General features: G+C 42.5%; 2 protein-coding genes across 2 annotated transcripts in view; both read left to right on the top strand.

The window, feature by feature from the left end:
* Positions 1-863: 863 nt before the first annotated feature.
* Positions 864-1,295, top strand: LOC132477787 (uncharacterized). The gene has a single exon (XM_060080284.1). It carries the CDS (start codon positions 864-866, stop codon positions 1,293-1,295), a length of 432 nt encoding a protein of 143 aa, XP_059936267.1.
* The window catches only part of MICU2 (mitochondrial calcium uptake 2), an 84,838-nt gene continuing 68,888 nt past the window's right edge, over positions 1,287-17,236 (top strand). Inside the window, exon 1 of the mRNA XM_060079823.1 lies at positions 1,287-1,536. Coding sequence (XP_059935806.1) covers positions 1,333-1,536 — 204 coding nt within the window. The 5' untranslated portion in view covers positions 1,287-1,332. The remainder of the gene's footprint in view (positions 1,537-17,236) is intronic.

The raw sequence follows: 17,236 nt of genomic DNA, 5'->3' as shown, positions 1-17,236 counted from the left end.
ACACCATCAAACACTTTATTAGAAGACTTTAAAGCCAACACTCAGCAAATAGTGATTGCCTGAAGTAAAGAGACTGACTCTGCGAGTTCATTAAAAACTGCTTCACAAGTTCAATCCCTGGTCCTGGAAGATCCCACATGCCACAGAGCAACTAAGCCCATGCACCACAACTACTGAGCCTGTGCCCTAGAGCCCGCGAGCCACAACTACTGAGCCCACGTGCCACAACTACTGAAGCCCGCATGCCTAGAGCCCGTGCTCCTCAACAAGAGAAGCCACCGCAGTGAGAAGCCCACGCACTGCAACGAAGAGTAACCCCCGCTCGCTGCAACTAGAGAAAGCCCATGCACAGCAACGAGGACCCAATGCAGCCAAAAAATTTTTAAAAATAAAAAATAAATAGAATACATTTTTAAAAAACAGAAAATTTTATTTAAAAAAAAACTACTTCGTCAAAGTTAGACGGCTGGGAAAGAACATGATTTAGCAAAAACCAAAGAGCAGACGAGAATGTAAGGACTGGAAGGATTTAAAAGACAGCGAAGACGCTTTTTTTTTTTTTAAGTTCGCCAGTTTTGCAAGACAAAAAACGTCCTGGAGATGATGCTGGTGATAGTTGCACAACAACGTGAATGTACTTGATGCCACCGAACTGTGAGCTAAAAAATGGCTAAGATGATAGTGTTATGTATATTTCACCACAATTGAAAATACATTTTTTAAAAAGTTTGCTTAGCTGCCACAGTGAGACAATAGAATACAATTTTTTTAAACCAGGTTGTGTCCTCGAGGTCTGTGCGGAAGCCTGTAGAGCTTGAGCAGCTTTCTGACTCAGGTAAGTGATTCGGAACGCAGCCCGTAGGATGCCGAGGCGACCCGGTTCCCAGGACCCACAGGGCGTGTCCGTCAGCGCCCAACACCAGGGACCCGGTCGCACCGCCTTGATCACGCCCCCCGGGAAAGCGGCTCCCAGCTCACCGCGACCGCCGCCCGGCGCCAGCCAGCCAGCCGCCTCGCGCGACCCCAGCCCCAGGCCCTCGACCCCCGCCCGGCCCTGGCCCCACAGGACACGCCCCCCCCCCCAACACGGCACGGCGATCCTGGTGCCACACCCGGCAGCGTGCCCACTCTCTCCCGGCCACTGCGTCCCGCCCCCGCCCAGGCCCCGCCTCGCCCCGCCCCGAGGCCCCGCCCAGGCCCCGCCCGCTCACAGCGCGCGGGCTCGGGGGCGGGGCGGAGACCGCCTGGGTCTCGCGACACCGCGGCCGCGCTCGAGTTCTCGGGCCGCCGTGTGAAGCGACGCGGACGCGGCGACTGGGCGCTTCCGCAAAAATGGCGGCGGCGGGAGGCTCCCGGCTGGCGGCCTGGGGCGGAAGGCTGCGGCGCGGGCTGGCTGCTGGCCGGCGGGCCTTGCCAAGCTCCGGGCCCGTGGCGGCGGCAGTGGTCGGCGTGGCCCTGGCGGGAGCAGGAGCAGCGTGGTACCACGGCCGCGTGAACATGGCGGCGCCCCAGAGCGGCCTCACCGTGGTAGCCCAGGTACGGGACGGGCTCCGTCCGGCAACCCCGCCGCGCCCCTCAGTCCTCGGACGCCCGGCGGGTGGAGGGTGCGGGTGAGGAGTGGGGTGCTGGGGCGGCCCCCGGCAGCCTGCGCCGCCCACCCGCGGGGACGGTGGGGGAGTGTCCCGTGCGCCCGGGCCCGCAGGTGCGCCCCGTGGTCCAGCTGTCCTAACAGGTGACCTTTTTAATAATAAAAGAGGCAATCGGCTGGTCGATGCTTGCCAGGTTTGATGGTCAACTGTCAGGCACAGTATCACCTGTCGTAAACCTTCATGCTTCCGCGGACTCTGAGTACCACGCAAAAGACGTTTCTTTTAAAACTACCATGTTTGAAAGTAAAGGTCATGTTCCCTGGTTCAATATCAAATTGTCACGCAAAACATTTGAACATTTGAAAAAGAGTACTACTTTTTAAATATTTAAAGGACATTTTAATTCTTTTAAGTTTATGTGTGAATATTTTTGAAAATTAAAAGCAGTATTCTTTTTCTGTTGGTTAGATTTACATTATGCCTTTCTAAGTGCCTTGAGTTCTGAAAAACTCAACGGTCAGATAAAACAAAAGAGAGGAAAGCAGGCCTTGTGAATAAAAGTATAGGATTGACATACAGTATTTTTACTTGTCTTAAATTAAGATGCCACAAAGTTAAAACAATAACTCTCCCCTCATTCTCATACCATTTCTGATTACAGGTGGAAGGCTCTATCTAACGGGTGTTTTTTGTGTCAAGCAATTCAGTTTATTATCCATCTTTGGCTTCTCTGCCTCTGTTCTCAGCAGCTTAATTCATCCTGTTTAGTTAATCTTCCCAAGAGTATCACTTTAACCACACGACGTACGCTTCTTCAGAAACCATTTAGTGCCTCGTGCTCCCAGGATAAAATCCACATTTTTAAATTTTGTCCTGCAGAGCTATCTGTAGTCACGCTCTGACCTAGCTCTACTCAGACACACCTTCTATCAAAGGGGTTCACTCCGTGTGCCCAGAAATGGCTTCAGTTTTACCCACTCAGCAATTTGTAGATTCCAGGTTCAGTCCGTCTGTGTCACTGTGTTTTTGTGGCCCACTGCTAGTCTGTTTGTGTTTTCAATTCCTGACAGGACACTGAAACTTTACACCAGTGTGGTGTTTTGAATTCTCCCCAGCTCCCTTCCCTCCCTGCAACCTTTGGTACTTTCAGCCCAGCTAAAGTAATGCAGAAACCATTGTATTATCAATGGGTTTACAAGGTCTGTTGACACAGCATTTGCTTGATCCGCTGTTGCACCACTTTGATTAAAACAGTGGTTTTCGTCCTTTTGCCACCCCAGTGGACTTGAAGATGACCTCACCTTCCTCTCAGCAGCAGTGGCTGAATACAGCAGGAATTGAGGGGCCTGTAGTTTGAAAACTCCCTCCACCTCACTGACTCGGGTAACATTTCCCTAAGAGGGGGCCTGTCAATCCCGCCGCTTTGGAGCCATGTGTGCATGGTCGAGAACTACTGAGATAGATGTGCTCTTGGTACACTTATATGTATTATATAGTTATTTTACTTAGCGTTGCAAGGTGGTACAGTCTTCCTGACATGGACTGAATAATAGTGGTAATGTCCTTCATTTTCAGTCATCACAGTAAGTGATTTCTCCATTAAAAATAGTGAATGTATACTCACTGACTCATACACTTCAGATTTCCATTGTGACCAGTGCTTGCATTTGTGAGGGTGAGTCAGGAATGAAGGGTAGAATTCAAGCTCATGAAACAGCAGATATGTTGGCATTTCCCTTCGTTCTTTCTTTCTTCTTTCCACAATTATTGAGGTGCTACCTCTGTGCCAGGCAGTATGCAAGGAGTGGGGAATTCAAGACACGGTTCAAGTGCTTACAGCTTGGTGCGGGGGCCTTTTTTTTTTTTTTTTTTTTCCGGTACGCAGGCCTCTCACTGTTGTGGCCTCTCCCGCTGCAGAGCACAGGCTCCGGACGCGCAGGCTCAGCGGCCATGGCTCACGGGCCCAGCTGCTCCGCGGCACGTGGGATCTTCCCCGACCCGGGCACGAACCCGTGTCCCCAGCATCGGCAGGCGGACTCTCAACCACTGCGCCACCAGGGAAGCCCGCGGGGGCAGTTTTAATACAGGGCGATAGGGGTGGTAGGTGCTGGGTGCTCTGGGGGCACCTGGAAGAGCCCCTCCCACAAGCTTGGGTTCCTGAGCAATGACCTGTAAACTGACGCCTGTGGGATGAATGGAGTTTGCTGGGCAAAGAGAGGGGGAGGAATACTGCACACAAGGGAACAGTGTTGCAGAGGTCTGGAGGGAGGAGTTGGACTCAGTAGGATGAGAGCTGCACGCGATGAGGTTCAGAACAGGTAGGGGTGGCAGGGAATCAGGTCATGAAGACATTTTTATCCTGAGGACAGCAGGGAGCCATCATAGGGCTTAACCTTCATGGTCCCCCAAGAATACAGGCATAGAATTCAGGGAGTCTGAATTTAAAGAGAAAAAGATTACATTTTTGTTTTCATTGACCTATAACTTCACATTTTCTTCAATTGTGAATGTAGGCAACTAGCTACAGAAGTATTAACAGTAACCGACAGTATAACAGCCTCAACCTCAGATCTTGTCCTGTTCTGATACAGTTGTGACAGATATCTCAAAGAATCACGTCTTTGAAATTACAGTGCTTATTAAACATGCCACCATACCATGTTATTTAACGCATAAATCGAGAATTACACGTATTACTGTATTGCAGATTTGGCTTGGACCTTTGGAAAGAGTATGGAGACTTTAGTGACTCCACTTTCAATGGATTGAAAGTGAGGTCGGGAGCTGTTGAAATAATTCAGGAGAGAGTTGGTGATGGCTAAATTAGTGGATGAATTTGAAAGAAGTTTAGAAGATAAATTTGCAGAGTCTAAGTTGCAGGAGTCTTGTGTAAAATGTAATTGTATTGTTTCAAAAAATATACAGGTTCTCCCCCACTATCCAACAGTAGAGCATTCCTATGAAACCTTTTGTAAGCCGAATTGGCATAAAGTGAAGGAGCAGTTAGGACACATCTTGCTAACGGATGCACAGAATAAATGGAGATGAAGCACAGATGCTCACAGATGCAGTTCAGAGCTCTGGCATCTGATGCTGAGATGCTGAGTGTGGTCCCCAGGGCCGCTCTTGCTGCCTGGGCTGTGCACTGCCCCTTTAACGGCTAGCTGAAAAACAAAGGCTGAGCACTTTTTTCGATTTTTGCCTTTTTTCGTAAAAGCGAAAATCTTCTTCAGGTTTCTTTGGGTTAGTGGAAGCGGGTACTGTGTAGGTCTTTGGTGAATTTGGTGAAAGCGAAGTGGCCTGAAGCGGGGGATCCCTACAGGAGCCCTGAACAAGTGGTTACATCTGGACAACAACATATTGCTCCTACAGATATCCTTTAGGGCATGACTTGCTTTAGAGCATGTCAGCCTGTCAGTTATTTGTATGTAACCTGCTTCCTCTGAAACATTTAAGTATATTTGAAAACTGTTCTAGATTTTAGTATTACTCTCTTTAAGTATTATTATATTTGATTCTGGCATCGTAAAATCAGATAAGAAATGATAGAAGGGAGAAGACAAAATTATTCTATTATTCCAGTCCATTCTGCTTTAAAAGGATAGCTGCATTTTAACCTTGATATATTAAAAAATATAGAAAGTTATTTCATGGAGAAACAGGAGCTCTAGAGTTTTCAAGTTGCAATGGCAGAATAATTTTCTTCCTGCAGGAATTTCAATACTATGTAAAAGTTTTTTTGCTATTACTGTATTTTATTATTGCAAGCTAGAAATAATACATTGGTAAACCAAAAACTGATGAAAACAAACATCTCCATATTACTAAGTAAATCCTCGATGGCATGTAAGATCAGACTTAAGAGTAAAGCTTTTCTGAATCATTTTGATACTATAAATCCTTGTAAATAAGGCCTAAAACTGAGGGGGGAGAGAAGTAAAGAGAACACCATAAAGCCAGAGTTAAGCGCATTCCAGTTTGCAGGTGACAGCAGTGATAATATTTTATTTGTTCTGATTGATCTGTTGACTGAGTATTTCATTTATTCTCTAAATTTTTATAATCTTTGGCCTTATATTAATTTTCAAATTATATGTGATATTGAATATATGTTTCCCTGACTTCATAATAGGATTGTTTTGGTTTGCTTTTTAATGAAAAATTTGTCCACCATGTGTAAGGTAAAGTTGTTTTGTATAACCTAGTCTATAATACTGTATAAATGTTTTTTATTCTAAATCAAATTTTTTATTCTGTAGATTCATAAGTGTCAGATTCCCTTTGATATGTTTATTTATATTTGTATTTATAAATCCTTGAAAGCGTTTCTTAACATTTAATTCATTTTTCTTTTCTTTTGTAGAACTTATCACTCCCTGCAATTACTTTATCTTCTTGTTTATTTTGTCTCCCCCGGAAGAATTGCCTCTTATCTTTTTCATCTCTATATTCTTGGTGCCTGAAACATTCACAGTCACACAATGGCACATAATAAATGTTCATACAAAAAGTAAATAAATGAACTGCACTATGTAATGAAGTGACCTTGTCTAACTTTGGTTTAATTAGTCTTTGTAGAAATAATAGGCAGGCAGTTTCTAGAAAGGTTCAGAATCAGCTCAGTTACTAAATGTCCTATGTGTACTCAATTACACACTTAGAGTCATAGAGACATATGCCATTTTCCCAATAGGAAACCTAAGTAAATAAGAAACCTTGCTCTTTTCTGCTATATCCCAAGAGCCTAGAAAAGAGTCTTGTGCATAGTAGGTGTGCTAAGTATTTATTGAATGGGTAAATAAATTGATGAAATCTATAATGAAACAATAATTGGTATACCTTTGTCTCAAAAGTTTAAAGGTGGGTCCATTTCACCTATTACTGTGTATGATATTTAATTTTTAATTCATATTGTTAATGTTTATATCTGTCTTTATGCAGCAAGGTTTTGTCCTGAGCTATCACATTAAAATATCAGAATAAATTTTAGAATAAAATAAATTACATTTTCATTCCAATTATTGAGATGCTTCAACTTGTAAACCTCAAGCCAATTAAATTATTTTTAAATTTGGAAAATAATCCTGACATATGGCTAAAACCAACTGGATTAATACACACTATATTTTGATATTGTAGTTAAATGCATGACACACACTTTGTGTAGTATTGATTACACTGACTAAAGATTTAAATACAACAAGGTCTGTCTGTTAACAACTGGCTGAATTCCTCTTGGGGGAGAATGGTTTGGGTTTGCATGGCCAGTGTTTCCGTGAAGAGTCAGCCCCCTAAGGATGTGAGTGTGGCTCAGGCTCCGTGGGTGAGGGCGGGCTGCTTGCCTGAGGGCAGGAGAACTTGGAGCACGCAGGCCAGTCTGGGTGTAGGAACGGAAGGGAGAGAGAGGCGTGGGACTGGAAAGGGTGTGTTCTCTTACAGCCTGCTGATCTCCCCACCTCCCACCCAGTCTAAAGTCTGGTGTATTCTCAGGGCTTAGGCAGAGTTACGCGCAACGCCTGTGGTTTAAGCAGAGGCGGCATCGGATGGAGCGATGCCCAGGAGGGGCGGCTGGAGAATGCAGTCCCTCCCGTTCCCAGGCTTTTAGCAGCACTCCTGGAAGGGCTTTTTGTTTGTTTATCCTAAAGTTTTGTTGAGGTGTACTGTATATATTCAAGGTGTACAACTTGATGTTTTCTTTGTGTAACAGAGATCATCAGCACAGTCAAGCTAATTAACATCCATCACCTCATGAAGTTACCATTGTGAGGTGTGTGTGTGGTGTGTTTGTGGTTGGTGAGAACACTTAAGATCTACCCTCCTAGTAGACCTCAAGCATATGATATAGTATTGTATGTATGGTGTATATGCATAGTCATCGTGCTGTCCACTAGGTCTCCAGGACTTATTCATCCTGCATAACTGACACTTCTACCCTTTGATCAGCATCTCCCCAAGCCCCAGCCTCCGGCAACCACCATTCTACTTCGTTCTTCTGTGAGCTTGACTCTTCAGATTTCACAGATGAGTAAGCCATGTAGTATCTGTCTGTATCTGGCTTATTTCACTGAGCATAATGCCCTCCGGGATCATCCATGTTGTTACAAATGGCAGGACTTCCTTTTTCAAGGCTGAATAGTGTTCCATCTTGTGGGTAAGAGTGTGTATCGATCTTGTCTTTATCCACTATCTGCTGATGCAGACAGGTTCTTTCCATAGCTTGGCTCTTGTGAATAAAGCTGCAGTGGGCCCTGGGAGTGCAGATGTCTCTTAGAGATAGTGATTTTACTTCCTTTAGATACATACCCAGAAGCAGGACTGCTGGACCATACGGTAGTTGTAGTGTTAATTTTTTGAGGGATTTTCCACAGTGGTTTCACCAGTTTCCACTCCCATCAACAGTGCATGAGTGTTGCCTTTTCTCCACATCCTCAGAGCACTTATCTCTTGTCTCTTTGATAATAGCCATTCTGACAGGTGGGAGGTGATACCTCATTGTGGTTCTGATTTGCATTTCTCTGATGATTCATGATTGTCAGCTCTGTTTCATATATCTGTTGGTCTTTTGTATGTCTTCTTTTTTAAAATGCTAATCAGATCCTTTGCCCATTTTTTAATCAAGGTTTTTTCGTTTTGTTTTTTTTGCCATCGACTTGAGTTCCCTATATATTTTGGATATTAACCTCTTATCAGATGTATGGTTTGTAAATATTTTCTCCCATTCCATAGGTTGTCTTTCACTCTGTTGATTGTTTCCTTTGCAGTGCAGAAGCTTTTTAGTTTGATGTAGTCTTGAGAATTTTTGCTTTTGTTCCCTGTGTTTTTGGTGTCATATCCAAAAAAAAAAGATCATTACCCAGACCAATGTCAAGAAGCTTTCCCTATATTTTCATCTCATAGTTTTACTGTTTTGGTTCTTACATTTAAGTCTTCAACCCATTTTGAGTTAATTTTTGTATAAGGTGTGAGATGAGGGTCCAGTTCATTCTTCTGCATGTGGCTGTCGAGTTTTCCCAACACCACTTTTTGAAGAGACTATCCTTTACCCATTACGTGTTCTAGGCACCCTTATTGAAGATCAGTTGACTGTAAATGCATGAATTTACTTCTGGTCTCTTTTTCTGTTCCATTGGTCCGTATTATCTGTTTTTATGCCAGTACCATACTTTTCAGCACCTGCTACTTCTGGTTTCATTACTGTAGGTTTGTAATAGATTTTGTAATCAGGAAGTGTGATGCCTCCAGATTTGTTCTTCTCACTCAAGATTGCTTTGACTCTTCAGGGTCTTTTGTGGCTCTATATGAATTTTAGGATTTTTTTTTCTATTTCCATAAAAAATGTCACTGAGGGCCTCCCTGGTGGCGCAGTGGTTGAGAGTCCGCCTGCCGATGCAGGGGATACGGGTTCGTGCCCCGGTCTGGGAGGATCCCATATGCCGCGGAGCGGCTGGGCCCGTGAGCCATGGCCGCTGGGCCTGCGCGTCCGGAGCCTGTGCTCCGCAACGGGAGAGGCCACAACAGTGAGAGGCCCACATAACGCAAAAAGGAAAAAAAAAAAAAAAAATGTCACTGAGATTTTGATAGGGATTGCTTCGAATCTGTAACTCACTTAAGTCTGTTGCTACTGAGCGGGTGAGGACAGACGGTTGAGCTTTGGGTGTGGCAGTAGGGGAGTTGTTCGTAACCTTGACAAAGGGCATTTCAGTGAAATACTGGGGGCAAATTTAATTGGAATGTGTTGAGGAGAGACTGAAGTGAGGAAGCAAAGAAAGCGAATAGAGATGCTTCTTTCTAGAAGTGTTGCTGTAAAGGGTATTAAAAGAGACACTGGCTGGGAGAATGATATAAGGGGGCAAAAATTGGTCCACCTCTGGGGGGGTGATTATAGGTGGAAGTCTTTGAGGAAGGAGGTTACCTGGAGTCAGACCCCAGGTAGAAGGTTGGGCTTTGAGACTAACAAGTTTTCCTCCTTCATCCAGACAGGAGTGAAAGCAGAGGGCATGGTTAACCCTAGCAGCTGGCTGTAGACAGGAGACCCTGATGGTGAGCTGCTCTGGAAAACTAGGAGGTAGAATCAGGGAAACGTGGGCGGGTCAGAAGGGTCAGAGCAGTAATGACTGCTGCCGGAAAGAAAACCCAGAGAGGGAGGGGGCGACGGGTTAACGCGTTCATGAAGAACGAGAGCTTCAAGACAGTAGTTAGGATGAATATAGGACCACTGGCCACAAACTTCTGATGGCTTGCTTTTGGTGAGTGTTTCCAACGTAGCTAAAAAATCTTACCTAACGAATTATTTTAAAGAAGCCTTGGGCTTCCCTGGTGGCGCAGTGGTTAAGAATATGCCTGCCAATGCAGCGGACACGGGTTCGAGTCCTGGTCCAGGAAGATCCCACATGCCACGGAGCAACTAAGCCCGTGCGCCACAACTACTGAGCCTGCGCTCTAGAGCCCGAGAGCCACAGCTGCTGAGCCCACATGCTGCAACTACTGAAGCCCACGCGCCTAGAGCCCGTGCTCTGCAACAAGAGAAGCCACCACAATGAGAAGCCTGTGCATCGCAACGAAGAGTAGCCCCTGCTTGCCACAACTAGAGGAAGCCCACACACAGCAACGAAGATCCAATGCAGCCAAAGATTAATTAATTTTTTAAATGTCTAAAACAAAAGAAGCCTTGGTATTATGAGTTTAATGAGAAGAATATATTGCATCGTGGCATTTTAAAATTCTAAAATAGTAAGAGAACATCAAATACGGTGTTTCTTTGATATTATTATTATTATTATTATTATTATTATTATTATTATTATTATTATTTTGCTGTACGCGGGCCTCTCACTGTTGTGGCCTCTCCCGTTGCGGAGCACAGGCTCCAGACACGCAGGCTCAGCAGCCATGGCTCATGGGCCTAGCCGCTCCACAGCATGTGGGATCTTCTTGGACCGGGGCATGAACCCGTGTCCCCTGCATCGGCAGGCGGACTCTCAACCACTGCGCCACCAGGGAAGCCCTTTGATATTACTTAAATTCACATTTTGAACTCATATTTTGTGAGTATAACCTGACTAAAACAAATGGTGGTCACAAATTTTAAATAAATAAAAGCAAGGAATGTGGATCATCATGTTTAAATAGTCAAACAGAAATATGTTAACTGGGAAAGCGATTTTGCAAGTGTCATTAGATGCAGGACTCTTTTTCTGTTGCATATCAATGAGTATTTTAAAAGCTCAAATAATGTATTTAATGAAATGAAACTATTTTAATTTGCTATAAGAGCCCTGAACAATTCATAAAATTAAGTTGGCATTGCTTTCTTTTATTTCAAGTTGTCTGAGTATATTTGTGGTCATTATTTTTGTGAAAAGGGGAGGAAAGGACATTAGTAAGACATTAGCAAGAGTAAAACAATAATATATTGGAGGCTACTTGGTTGGAGTGTATTTGTGTGCCGTGCATTGGGTTTAACGATAGTACATTTAAAATTGGTATGCCGAGGGCAATAAACTTTATAGCAACATACAGAAGTTTAATAACCGTGAAACATTGTAAGCCTAATGAAGACTAAAGCTTTCTTGCAGCAGTACAGCAAGAATGCAAAGAAGTTTTTACACTTTATTGCCTCAGGTAAAAATGTCTCTAGAAACACATAAGTGATGACAAAGCTTTGATGTTAATAAACCCAAATGGAAGTCCAAAATCAAAGTGTGTAAATGGCCAGATTATGAAAAAAAGATGACAAGTTATACCCTGTAATGAGATGTAATTTGTGCTTTTGGCACAGCTATTTGTCCTGCATGAATGCGAGGTGGTCTTTCCTTCCTCGTGCGATAGGACATTCTTTCTGTATCTTACTGCAAGTCTGCGGAGGTGCTTTTTGGGGAGGGGGGACAAAGGGGCCAAGAACGGAAGAAAAGCAAATTGTAATGTAAAAGCAGAAGCATTTTTTAATCTGTCCTTTTGCAATTGTATTTATTTAGCTGAACCTGAGTAAAAAATTACTATTTACTCTTATTCTATAAAGCATATGTTCTGGTAGATAATGCATTCAAATTAATGCTTTTGTTACTGTGAGTTTTGGAGTTTTATGAATTATAACAGTGTATAAACATATCTTAAGCCATCAATAGTAGCAGTATATGAACTTAAAATTTACATTAAAAAGTGGTAAATATTTGGTAAAGTAAGCCATAGCAGATATCTTCTCTTAATGTGCTCTCCATAAAAAAGATTGTTAAATGTTTCAGATTATAAATAATTTCAATATAGAAATAATACTTAATGGATCGTATATTTAAGCACAGCCTGGTCTATATAGAAACTTTTCACTGACATCTGTGAAAGTTTCATGAATGTGTGGTATGCAGAACAAAAGTTGTGATTACTCTGCATTAAGAAATACAGCCTTATAAAATCTTCAGTTTATCCACATGTGTATTGTATGATTGATGTGCCTGTGCTAGCCGTTGTGCAGCTTCAGTGTTTCCTGCTACACAAGCGTAGTTCCAGGCGGCTCCCTCCTCTTTCCTCATCACTTGGCTGCTGTGCGCCCTAGACGTGCAAACCATCTTTAAAATTAGACAAAATGAGCCTTAAATAGGAAAGCACAATGTTTTGTCACAAATTGTTTTATCAGTAGATATTCCAAAACAAAATATGATTGGCTTAGTCTGTCTGCTATTTGGGAATATCAGTCATTTTTCTCATTTGCTAGTATGCACAATTAGAAGATTATACGTAATAAGAAAGTATAAATGGGTTAGTTTCTGTGTTTTTGAGTGTGTGCAGTGTATAAATACCAAGAGATTAAATCACACTATTAGGTGTTTTAAAGACAAAATCTGTTTCAGTTTAAATTTGGTCGTAGTTGACCAGTTACGAGCCAGCTCAGATCAGAAGCAGATCCCTAGTAGGGCTTCTGCCTCTGTTCAGACCCACGTTGGTGGGGCGTTCTGGAACGCTTGGATTTGCTCCAGGGCTGAAGTCAGGGTCAGGAGCCTGCTCTTGTGGTGCATCCTGCTCTGAGTGCGTGGCTTCGGCCGCTGCCGAGGAGAGGCAGCGAACAGCCTAACACCTCCTGACGTTCCTCCAGTGACAGTCCCGCTTGCGCTGGAGTGTGATGTGAAAGGCTCCAACTCCCGACTCCCCGAGTGAGCTACTTTAGTGTGCAGCAGGAGGGAGTGGTGATAAGGGAACATTGCGGTTTAACCAGGAACTGCTGCGGTAGAAAGACGACAGTGAGGGTTATCCTGTGAGCCAGACACACTTTTCTTTCTTAAAAACTTAATACTAACCGTATTTTATTTGTAATTGAAGCTTGACTTTATTTAATACTGCAACTGTTTTGTTTTTAAAGTAGGACTTTGTATTTTATTAGTACTGCCATTAGGCAGTGATTAAATCCGTCTTCAATTACAGTCATGAAAAGATTGCTCCTTAAAACACTAAAGAAATGCTGTTTTATTATGGTTATTGAAATTTCTTGAAATATATTAGGAAGGGAGTTCCAGCTGTTGGCTCTTTCTTAATTCTTAAAGATTACTTACTTATGTTGGCTTTTTTCTTATTGAGATATGTGTGTATTATAGAAAATTTAGGAAAAGTGGCCAAAAGAAACACATAGGAACCATTTTGCCTCTTCATGACTTGAAGAGACTAGTCACTGTTAAAGCTTTGGGTGTTGTATCTTGAGTGAGAAGGTTTTTATTAATAAAAAAATATTTTTAAATAATATAATTATTATTATAATATAATTATAAATAATAATTATTTATTTTATTAATAAAAACCTTCTCACTCAAGATACAACACCCAAAGCTTTAACAGTGACTAGTCTCTTCAAGTCATTTAAAACTTATTTAAAACTTTGCAAGGCAGTGTTAAGGTATTAACAACTATCGTTCTCTCATGTTTTAGAAATAAAGCCAATGGCTGTGAAGTTAAGAAATGAGTGTGGGGGCTTCCCTGGTTGGTGGTGCAGTGGTTAAGAATCTGCCTGCCAAGACGGGAATAAAGACACAGACCTACTAGAGAATGGACTTGAGGATATGGGGAGGGGGAAGGGTCAGCTGTGACAAAGTGAGAGAGTGGCATGGACATATATACACTACCAAACGTAAAATAGATAGCTAGTGGGAAGCAGCCGCATAGCACAGGGAGATCAGCTCGGTGCTTTGTGACCACCTAGAGGGGTGGGATAGGGAGGGTGGGAGGGAGATGCAAGAGGGAAGAGATATGGGGATGTATGTATATGTATAGCTGATTCACTTTGTTATACAGCAGAAACTAACACACCATTATAAAGCAATTATACTCCCAATAAAGATGTTAAAAAAAAAAAAAAAAAAGAATCCGCCTGCCAATGCAGAGGACACAGATGCGAGCCCTGGTCCGGGAAGATCCCACATGCCGCAGAGCAACTAAGCCCGTGTGCCACAACTACTGAGCATGTGTTCCACAACTACTGAAGCCCGCATGCCTAGAACCCGTGCTCCGTAACAAGAGAAGCCACCGCAATGAGAAGCCCACGCACCGCAACGAAGAGTAGCCCCCGCTCGCCGCAACTAGAGAAAGCCCACGCAGCACTGAAGACCCAATGCAGCCAAAAAATAAATTAAATAAGTAAGTTTTTAAAAAAAGAAAGAAAGAAATAAGTGTGGTTCCAGAGAGGTCATTCTAGTGACAGTGAGATGTCGCTGCCCTCTTGGAGACCACCTCTTGCCCCTGTCTCCTCGCTCTCCAGGCTCTTTTCGTCTGTATTGCTCTTTAGTTGTTTCTCTGTTAGAGGCTGTGAGTATTTATTATGCTTGCTTATATAGGGCAGTGCCCGGTTTGGGGAAGGCAGCCTACATGGCTTTAGCCCATATCAGCGAAAAGAGAAAGTGATGTGAAAATCAGAATTGTGCAGATACACATATAAGACTTTATTAAGACCAAGCTTTTATTCGAATTTTTTATACAACGATGATGTCCTTTAGTACTTTGCTTTATTCTGGCTATACAGCGGTTGTGTATTTTTTATTTTAATTAATATGCTTTAGCTGGTGGAAAATGTAAGACATTTTTAAAGGACTTGGAATTAATTGTTTTCTCATTTTATATTTAGTCCTGCTGGAGAAAACTTTTTCTGTTCAATTTTAAGAGTCCTCTACAGCCATGTGTTGAGAACGTATCATCTCAGAGTTAATTAACTGTACACTGTTCTAACATGAGCAGTGCTTAGAATTGGAGCTTTTTTTTTTTTTTTAACTAATTGTTATTGTTTTTTTTTTTTTTTTCCCCGAACCAGGGCACGAACCAGTGTCCCCTGCATCGGCAGGTGGACTCTCAACCGCTGCGCCACCAGGGAAGCCCTTAATTGTTATTGTATTTTACCATATTATTACTCAGGTTTGCTGATTCATCTTTGTCATTTATTCTTTTTTTATATTTATTTTATTTATTTTTATTTTTGGCTGCATTGGGTCTTAGTTGTGGCATGTGGGATCTTTCTGTTGTGGCGCGCGGGCTCTTCATTGCAGTGCGTGGGCTTCTCTCTAGTTGTGGCGCACGGGTTCCAGAGTGTGAGGGCTCTATAGTTTGCAGCACATGGGCTTAGTTGCCCCGCAGCATGTGGGATCTTAGTTCCCCGACCAGGGATTGAACCCACGTCCCCTGCATTGGAAGGCGGATTCTTAACCACTGGACTGCCAGGGAAGTCCCCTGTCTTCCTATTCTTTGAATAGGTTGAGAATATGATAAAAGTTATGTACTCTCTCCCAAAAAGCTCATACAGTGTTTTCACCTATAATTTCCAGGAGTCACAAGCACCAGGAAGCATTGTAGTGTGGGGTTATGAGGCTCTGCTCTAAATTTTTAGGTTACATTCTTGTCACTTCTAGGTTCTTAGTATTTGTCCTTCTTCTTTTTTTTTTTTTTTTTTTTTTTTTTTTTTTTGCGGTACGCGGGCCTCTCACTGTTGTGGCCTCTCCCGTTGTGGAACACAGGCTCCGGATGCACAGGTTTAGCAGCCATGGCTCACGGGCCCAGCCCCTCCGCGGCATGTGGGATCTTCCTGGACCGGGGCACGAACCTGCGTCCCCTGCACTAGCAGGCGGACTCCCAACCACTGCGCCACCAGGGAAGCCCTGTCCTTCTTTACATTACAAAATGTTTCAGGTGTTATATCTAAAATTATTTTCAAGTAAACTGTTTTGATCCTGTTACTGCGTTACTCTTCGGTTTTGGATATTACCCTCAGATCAGATAATTTACAATATTTACCTTTACTTTATGGTATTAACTCTTCCCTTTTACCAGTACTTCACTTCTGTTCTGACTGTACATTCTCTTTTCTAGCCCAGTGTGCCTTCTGTTAGCCCTGTTGTACTAGCTTATCCTGTGTACACCTTTATAAATGTCACAGATGCCTTGGTCTATTACCACATCCCTCTCCTTTAAATCATAAAGATCCATTATCCAAGAAAGTGTCTTCAGGTTTATTCTCTTTACCCTCTAGCATGCGAGTGAGGTGGGTCATTCAGGAACTCAGAGCGTAAACTATGATTTCATAGTAACATTTTAAATATTGGTAATAATATAACTATATACAGTTTTTTTATTATAAGTTAGAAGAGTATCTTAACAACAGCCATGAATATTTAGAAACTAATTTTGCACTAAACAAAGTGACAAAATTCATCCAAGTCTTTAAATATTCAGAGTAACTCTTTGGGACTTCGCTAGCAATTCAAGTTTGGAGATTAGGGTTGCCTGAATCATTTCAGAACTTCAGGCTCTATTTTAGCCTACAAATATCTGTTCATTCTTTTTCCCTACTTTCTTCCCTAATCCTAGTTAAGATTCAACTAGGATTATTCTCTTGATTATAAAGAGCACAGGAGTAAATTCACCACCAAATAAATTTTAAAAGGGAAAGATCACCCAAGTGCTTGTTCTGACCATGCCAACCCTTAAATATGTATGTGACAACTATCCTGAACTATATGTTTTCACTGGTTTTGTTTCTTATATAAGATTCTGAAATTCTCAAGGGTCAAGATAAGGATTTTTCTGAAACATGCAGCCAAAAACTTCATATTTGGTTCAGCCCTCACTGTTGCCTGGGCAAATGCTAACAATTCTGCTCACTTAGTATATGATTCACTGGCACAGTTTTATCCTGCTTCTGCCCTGTACGTGAAGGCGAGATGTGGAAACTCGGGTATCCTCGTTGGATGCCACCTGTCGTTAAAGGCAGAGAAGGGTGGTGAAGTTGAAGGGAAAAGGGGCTGAACACTAGCAGTGCTGGCAGTAGAAGTGGGAAAGTGGGGATTCTCTTCAGCTTGTTTATTTAGCGGTTGTTTACTTTAGTTATGTTAGGTGCTACCTTAAAGCAAATAGCAGATTCTATTATAGAATCTTTTAAAATCTTCACTGTTAAAGTATCTTCAGAAATTACTAAATGAGAGTGTGGATGTCTTACGAGCATGAAATATGTCCAAAGAATCAGGTAAAAGCAAAAAGGGAGATTTGGGCAAGTCCTTGCCAGTTCTTAAACGATTTGTTCTATGTTCATGTTTTACAGATAAAAAGCAGAGCTTTATTGAACAATAGATTAATTTGCCAAAATGTGTAATCATATATGTGCATTACTTTTTGTATCATATAATCTA

Source organism: Mesoplodon densirostris, chromosome 17 (genome assembly GCF_025265405.1).
Source record: "Mesoplodon densirostris isolate mMesDen1 chromosome 17, mMesDen1 primary haplotype, whole genome shotgun sequence".
Lineage (NCBI taxonomy): Eukaryota > Metazoa > Chordata > Mammalia > Artiodactyla > Ziphiidae > Mesoplodon > Mesoplodon densirostris.
This window is presented reverse-complemented; position numbering and strand designations above follow the sequence as displayed.